This window comes from Atta colombica, unplaced genomic scaffold, assembly GCF_001594045.1.
Source record: "Atta colombica isolate Treedump-2 unplaced genomic scaffold, Acol1.0 scaffold238, whole genome shotgun sequence".
Taxonomy (NCBI): domain Eukaryota; kingdom Metazoa; phylum Arthropoda; class Insecta; order Hymenoptera; family Formicidae; genus Atta; species Atta colombica.
Window position 1 is genome coordinate 1,469,266 of NW_017259336.1, and position 8,897 is coordinate 1,478,162.

Genomic DNA, 8,897 nt, shown 5'->3' on the forward strand with positions numbered 1-8,897 from the left:
AATAAGAAAGCGTCAAATACAATCGATGCTTAAAAATATTCACTATTGCAAATCCAACAACGTAATCGGACTTAAACAGTTTATATTAGAGATGTACCGGATGTTCAGAAAATATTCAGTATTCGATATTATTCGGTACTTTTTTATTATCCGAATAGTCAGATATTATTAATATCCGGCAATATATATATATCCGATTGAAGATTATATTGAAAGTTTACATCATTGATGCAGATTTATTCTATTTTTTATTATTAGTTAAATTTCCTGCACAATTTATAAGTTAATTTTGCATAGTTATATTAGTTTATATCGATAATTAAAATAGATTATCATCGGAAAATGCTAAAATGACATTGTGCATCATGAAAAAATTATTAATATTTTTTATAACCAAGCAGTGTTGAAATTGTATTGCAAACAACCCTGTTCTACAGCCAGTCAATTATTATCGCTATAATAACGATATAATGAAAAGCTACAGCAACCGTAATATATCGACCTATACTACTTCGCGGATGCATTGAGGATCAATTTTGACGATTTAAATCTTGTTTCATCAAGTCTTACAAAAGATGATATTAATATTAAATGAAACAATTAAAAGTAGTAATGTTTTGACTCTTATTAAGATTCTTCCAAGATTTCCATAATCAAAACTTACAATTAAATAATAATTCAAATTAATTTTTTATGGTTTTAAGATTCCTGAATAGTTGCGGCAGCCATGTTGAATGAATCGTGATATCAGAAGCGAGAAATGATACATTAATTTATACTGCAAGCTATTTATAAATAAAAACAATTTGGATAAACCTTAATGATGAGATTGCTAAAATACCTGTGGTAGGTAAAATGGGCAGAAATATCCTTTGTTCCCTTAAAGTCAGTAAACGGTTGTAAAAGGCAGATAAAGTGAGCTTTTCGGAGAAACACACGGTTTGAACAGCTGTTGAAATAAACATGAAATGAAACATGTACTTTTATAAAATTCCAACTATAGTTTCTGTCCATTTTTGGATTTTCATAAGTACGAGACATATCACATTTTCATAATTAAGCAAATAATAACGAAATGGCATGCAGCACAAATTTCATTGTCATCAAAACGTTTTTCCACCCTTATAAGTTCAGCCATTTATCGTGGCGAGGCACTGTAATACATGAGCCTATGTGTTCATGCTTGTGTGTGTGTGTGTGTGTGTGTGTGTGTGTGTGTGGTTACCGGTTTCGCTACATTTCGCCAGACTGCTGATTGATTTTGAATCGCATGCTGACTCAGGAGCCTTAAAGGGGATCCTAAAGAAAAACCTGACGGAACTGTTTTGCTGATAAAATGCGACACATTGACATATCTTTATATACTACTACATCAATATCTTACACATACATGTAAATTTTCATAGAATAATTTTAATCAGAGTCTAATTCTAAGAACTCCGTAATTATTTATTTGTATGTACTACCAGTCTGTGGACCACAATTTCGTGAGTAGAAGTTGCAATATTTTTATATCAAGCAAATGCTGTTAATATATTTCTAAGTTCTAATAATATTGGACCAAGAAATTAAAGATGTCAATTTAAACAATTTTTTTTGTTTGTGGCATAAATTCCACCTCATAGACATGTATCAGGCTGCATTCGAAAACATCACCGGAGTGCCCCCGTGTATCATTTTATTCTTGTTACCTAATATTAAATAATATAATTTTACCTACTATTAAATAAGAATAAGATGATTCACGGTAGCATCCAGGTGATATTTCCGAATGCATATGGATATACTTTAATCTTGAAAAAAGATTTTTAAATCTATAAAAGAGAAAAACATAATTATTATACAAAGATTGTTGCGTTTAATCGGCAAAACAGATGACTTTATGATCCCCTTAATTATCAATATTGTCCTCAATTATTCATATTTTGTGAATTTTCGCGATCGATTTTAATAGCTTTTTTTAACGACTTTGTGACAGCAATCTTGCTTTGCCATTTATTGTTTGTATTGCAATAAAGGATAATATAATAATTTTGTTCGTCAAAAAAGTATTAAAAACGTGCTAAAAAGAAAATTTATATATATTTGTTCATTTTCCACAAACGACATTTAAATTTTATTACGTTATAATTTTCGACAGTTCAAACTTTTCTACTCTTCTTAATAATGGAAGCAACTTGCCCGTGGCAGCTTTGTCGTTTAGACAATAAGTTGTGTAATATGCAAGGCCTGTGGCTATATAATTAAAAAGTTCTTTGTTTACAGTTACAGGCTGGACAGAATACGTTGCAGCAGAATGAATATGGAGGATTGGCGGATCTCTTGGCAAGATATATGGAAGGTCAAAGTAAGTTTTAAAAAAAAAAATGACATTTATTTATGTTCATTATATTGTACGGAAAGACAATGTCAGAAAAAGAAAGAATGGCAAATATTCACTTTTAGAATGTAAATATTAATTATGAAACCATACTTCAGAAATTATTACAAACAAATTATAAAAATCAGACCGATATAGAATATATATAATTATATATATAAAGATGTAATTTATTATTCTATTTATACCTTATAATTAAATCATTTTTGCGTTGTTTTGAAATTTTTTAAATTATATAAGACACTAAATTTCTTTGGTATCTGTTTTTTATTTTTATTTTTTTAATAAAAATAATAGGCAAGTAATATTTATAAGTAACATTGATAAAATTCGATATAAAATAAGCACATAAAGATGTCTGTAAACATTTTATTTTTAATGCATTGTTGAATACTGTTTATAATTACATGTAATTGTAATAATAACGAGTGGGAATAAATTTGATGAATAAATAATTGAATAAATTTAAATTTATATCTACTGTCCATTACAATATTGCGCGACGGAGATCAATAGATGCGAAGTAAAAGAAATTAAAAGAATAAACATATTCGCATTATCCTCTTTTATAGATTATTTGTCACTGGAAATTTTTTGTAAATGTATACAAGTACACGATAAATAATGCAGTGGGCAATTCTACTTTAACTTTGATCTTAAGTACATACTGGAGCATACGCATTGTCTAGTTATGGTAGATTGTATACTATCGCGAAAGAGAAAACAATGTGTAATCGATACCACACTAATAACATAAATTTTTAAACATATTCCTTTGATATATCACTTCTATCCGGTCTATCGGAATTGCACGTTAAAAGTTTAGCCCGATATGCACGTATGCATTGCAGCCGATACTTATTATATTATGTACTTTAATTAATTACTTGTAAAAGTATCAATCTATCGTATTAACGTAGTGTCTAAGTTTAAAATTGTTTGATTATTTATGTCACAAGATAAAAATTATTTCAAACTAATTATGCTATAGTAATTAATGCCAAGAAAAAATATTAAGTAAATACATTTTTATAGAAAAAAAATATGTTAAAAGAAATAAAACTTTTCAAAAACGAAAAAGAAGTTTGCTATTGTTAAATATCGGTTATTGTATTTAATTATGGATAAAATACAATCTAAATATTACTTGATTATTGCTTATTTGTAAATCTAATATTTCCAGAGAACGAAAAAGAAATTAATCTGTCTCTTTTTCTCTTTCTCTTTCTCTCTTTCTCTCTCCGTGAAAGAAATTAATTCGATAAGAAAATAGAAAAATATGAAGTTAATTTAAGTGTGTATATATATATATATGTCACAGTCAAAGTGTTAACTTTAGTAAATGTATACACTTACTAGTCAATGTATACATTTACGTATTGTAAATGTATACATTGACACACTACAATAGACTACAGTAAGTGTCTACGTTTACTGAGTTAACACTTTTACTGTAACATGTATACAAAGTAAAACAAGCATAAAGGACTTATTAGTTTATCGATCCCTTACACACGAAGTTTTGACGTTTAAATTCAGGATACACTATGCACATTATATACGAAGTGTACAATATATTGCTCTAGAAGCAATTTGTTGGAATTGAATAGAATATAATTTTCTCCTAAAATTATTATTTATAGATAATATTATTTATTAATTATTAATAAAATAAAAATTAGATATTATTTTATAATTGAAGCATCTTGTAAAATTAAATTATTAAAATTAAGTCAGAGAATGGATTGTGTATAGAATGTATACAAGAAATATTATTTTGATAGATATAAAGAGCATAGAAGCATGATTTATGACTTTTATTATCGCGCATTCTTTTGATTGCATTTTATGGCTCGATTATAGCATTACAATCGGCGATTCAGAGACCATAAACTTGCTTCTACAGAACGTCCACACTTATTTAGATGACGTAACAATTAATTGGCTATTTACAACGATTTCATCCTTCAACTTTAATCAACTTCAAAAAATGTATAAGTACAAAATATTGGCGCGTGTGAATGTCTTAATAAAATAATCATTGCAATGTTCACATGATTAATTTATAAATACTGGAATAAAAATGATTTAAATATAGAAAAGACATTTATGGGCTTTTTTAAAAGATTATTAAAGATGAGAAATTCTTTCAGAAATGGGGAATTAAATATGATAGAATATCAATTTATCGATATATATTATTTTTTAAGAATTCAGTTCTAATTAATTTTTTAAGATTGCTGTGTTGTCATTTCACACAATGTTCTAATATATTTTTATTCTATTTCTAGTTCTAATATATTTTATTCAACTGAAGATACAGATCTAAATAATAATTTCAAATCCATAATATTTTTTTACCGAACAATACGTGTATCTAAAATTTATTAATATTTGATGTATAATTAAGCTTGATGAACTGATAAAACATGTAGTCAGTGTGGTTATCTACCACTATTCAAAATTTCATAATTCGAGTAAATATGTACATTGTTATTTCGACCTTTTCGGCTTTTATCTTTCTTGTGTACACACGTTTATCATTTATTATGTATTTCTATAATATCGTGCTATTAATCATTGATTTGGAGTATGTGTGTCTAGCGGTTCCGGAATAAACGTCATATAAAATAAAAAAGTTCGTGTAATGATTAAACTTAAACAATATACTTGGGAAATTTGCGAGAAGTCTGCTTAATTTTCACGAAAGAAATTTTGCGTGTGAATATAGAAAATTGTCGCACCCGAGGGGTTTATGATGTATGTACATCATTAAGTGCACGGGTTAAAATTGCGTAGGCGACATCGATGGAGGTAAGCGTGATAACAGTTTAGGTGTGAGAATTCTAATGTCACCTGTTTACGCATGACATGTCGTTGCATGGTTTTATTGCACTCATGTGCAAGTCTTATACAATCCCTGCAATTTTTATTCAGGCTTTTATTTCGCAATTTAGTTCGTTTTATGCAGTTCTTCGACGATTTTGATAGCACGCATGAATTTTATATGGATTATGTTATATAGATAGTGTAAAGAAAACAAAAAAATTGATATATTAAGCAGCAACTAAAAACTGTCATCAGATTATCATCTATGCTGTGCACTTTAAATTATTGCTTTACTTTACTTTTATCTTTACCTCACATTTATCTTTACTTTATCTTGATTCCTCTTTTTATAGGTGAGTGCTAGGAAAATATTTTTTATTGACTAAAGAGTAAAAATGCCGTTTGTAAATACAAATATTTGATCTCACTCTACACAAGAGGTGCACGCAAGGTGAGATCAAATATTAATTTTTCAATAAGTAATAATTTATATTTTATGCATGGCATAGATATAGAGAATCACAAATAAAAAATGAATTGCAAATCAGCCCAGCGAATAAGCAAAAGAATTAAGATTGAAACTACTGAAGCATGTATCGTAATTTCAACAAATTTAGATTTGATACAAAATTAATGCTTCCATATTTATTATAGTCTGCATGTTTACTATTAATTTATTCAGTCTAATGCAAATGCGATATGAATATTTCGATTGTAATTAACAATGTAATAAATATTCGCCGAAAAAATCAAATTTTATCCTTCTATAAAAAGCCATAGTAATTCCTTTTTTTCATCATTGTAGGGGTTAAACAGAATACGAAGCGAAACTTGGATCAAATCGGTGGCGGACATCTCGTAAGGGATACGGACAAGCAATTTGAAGGTTTATTAAACGAAGAAGAGAGTCGTTTGATTGAATGTTTAAATTCCGCCATTGACAAGCAAATACTTGACACATTCTGCCGAGAGGAACTTTTTGCCGATCGTTTTCGTAATGGAAATCTCATTAATTCTTCGATCAATTTTGTAGCATTTGAAGATACAATAAATCATCCATTAAACAGTCCTGATTTAAGTGCCAATCAAGCAAATAACCAGTTATTTATGGAACAACTTAATGGCATTGTTTCAAATAACGCAGAGAGTGATAGACAAATTGTTAAAAATTTAGATCAGATCGGCAGGCATTTCGTAAGAAATCTAGATCAAATTGGTGGCGGACATTTGATTAGAAGCATCGATTATCCAAACGCAAGAACAAAACAGCGCATTGATCAACCGATGAGCATCTTAGAGAAGCTGCATTTCACGCGAAATCTGGATCACATCGGAGGCGGAAATCTTGTGAGAAATTTAAATCAGATTGGAGGCAGAAATCTTGTGCGAAACTTGGATCCAATTGGCGGCGGAAATCTCGTGAGAAGCTTGAATTGATTTTGCAGCAATGCCTAATCATGGTGGAACAAGATGGGGAAAGAGAATGGCTTAGAAGTGATTGTATTAAGAATGGAGAAAAGCTTTTATATTGATTTTGAATATTACACGTGATTTCTTTTAAGTTATAATTACCTGATATGTTATATATGTTCTATGTATAAAAGAATCAGGATCGGAAAATTGTATTTAATAAACATGCAACTAGGATACGCAGTTTTGATTTAATTAAAATGAAATCCAACGCATATAAAAAAACGACAAAATTAAACTAATGAGAAAAAGCATAAAAAAAAAGTGTAAATAATTAATATATTGGATTATTAATATATCAGAACAAAAGTTCGTATATTATTTTATTTATATTAGGTATATATCATAAAAAAGTTTGCAATTGTACTATTTAACAAGAGTAAAGTTTCAGTCTTAAGAATCTGTTTTTTAAATTGCGATGATTTTTAATGAAGTTAGCATTCGAAATTAAAATACTCTTTTCATTTAATTTAAACTTAGCCAACAAAATCTTAGTTTTAAAAACGAGTTTTATAAGGAAAACTTTAAGTTTTCACTTAGAAGTCAAAAAGATAAATGTACCGAATAAGAAATCTCGCTTTGATGATCTTAATCTGAACACATATTATCAAGCTCATGATTCTGAATAACCTTCAACAAGTTTCATTAGTCGGTCGTTATCCGTTAAAAAGTTATTAACAAAATAATTGAAAAAATACTGATCTTGAGTACCTAGAACTTAAACAAGTTACTCATTAAAAAGTTATAAATAAAAAAAAATTTAAGAAATAATGTCTTATATTTCTGCTATGTACAATATTAAGAACTACGTACCTTACATCCCTTTCGCTTTACATTGTATATGCGTGAAGACAGTACATTTTACACCCTTGCTTTGTGTACACTTTGCAAAGCGAGGGCCATCCCTAACATTAAAATATGGATTGGGTTAAATTTTTTTTAGGGAGGAGGGGAGAGTGTCGCTTTTTTCTGCTAGAGGTGTAAGATTTTCCACACGAAGCGAGGTTCAAAAAGAATAATTAAATCATATTTTGAATGGATCTCGCTTTACATGGAAAGCCGGAAGCGCGTGGGCAGGAGATGAGATGGATCTCGTTTCGCATGGAAAGTCATTATGCAAGGAGACTTTGGGAGTTTTTAACATTGTTTACATTTCACAAATTTCTGACTCTTTCTTTTCATTCTTCCTGAATTTCATATTTGATTCTTAGAACATTTATCATGGAACAAATCGGAATGAATTCCGATCAGAATTATTCCGTTTTTCTTAGAAAATAAAAATCTAGGAATAATTGAATAATTTCGATCAGAATTTATTTCGAATAATTTTATAATACGTACTTTTTTTTTCAAATTACATTCCGTTTCGATGGTACAAACAAGAATTATTTTGACAATTATTGACATCAAAAACTGCATGCAATTATTAGTCATCAAAATTGTACTGAATGTATAGACTTCTTACTACACATCATGCCAACATGAAAATCAATAGTGTCGCTATATCAGCAGAAAGAAATCATTGTACAAAATTTTGTCCATGCCACGATAACATTGCACATACATTGTATATTAATTATACAACTTTATTTTTTTATCGCTTAATTTTATTCTAAAAAATTTATCCTATATATATCACGTTTTTTTTTATATGTATACATTTTATAATAAAATATACTAACAATATGCAGATTAACATTACTAAAACAAGAAAAATCAATATCTTTTAATTTATATTTATCTCAAAATTCTTTTTAACTACGTCACGTGCAAATAAAATATAAAAATGTATTCTTACTTTCATAACAAATTCCTCAATTCTGAAAATTCTCTCGCAGTACATTCAGCCTATCAAATTGTTGTAAAAGTTCATCGAATATTTAATCAATTTAAAGGAAAGCGATAATTTAAACATTTACTATATATAATTATTTCTTCTCGTATTTTCTGTTTTATTAAACAGAAAGCTAATAAAATTTTATCTAACATATCTGTTGTTTTTAAGAATAATATCCGGAAATTATCCGGTGTCCTATCTGGCTGGTTTTTTATAATTCGATCACCTGACTAGATAATTCGGCTACCTGGTCGGATTGTGAAAAAGTCATTTTTTACAATTTGGGTAGAAAGAATTACATATACTTAAAGTTTAAATATTTTTAATACATTTTATTATATAATGTATATCTGATCAATTTATAAATAAATATTTTTAAAA

At 28.3% G+C, this 8,897-nt stretch overlaps 1 protein-coding gene across 2 annotated transcripts in view; it reads left to right on the plus strand.

The window, feature by feature from the left end:
• The window catches only part of LOC108688710 (orcokinin peptides type A-like), a 19,860-nt gene that overhangs the window by 8,620 nt on the left and 2,343 nt on the right, over positions 1-8,897 (plus strand). The window contains exons 2-3 of one of the 2 annotated variants that reach the window (XM_018195064.1): positions 2,266-2,347; positions 6,015-6,753. In XM_018195064.1, the coding sequence (XP_018050553.1) occupies positions 2,266-2,347; positions 6,015-6,646 (714 nt within the window). In that variant the 3' untranslated portion in view covers positions 6,647-6,753. Of the gene's footprint in view, positions 1-2,265; positions 2,348-6,014; positions 6,754-8,897 lie in introns of those variants that run through there. The other variant, XM_018195066.1, reaches the window with a different exon arrangement.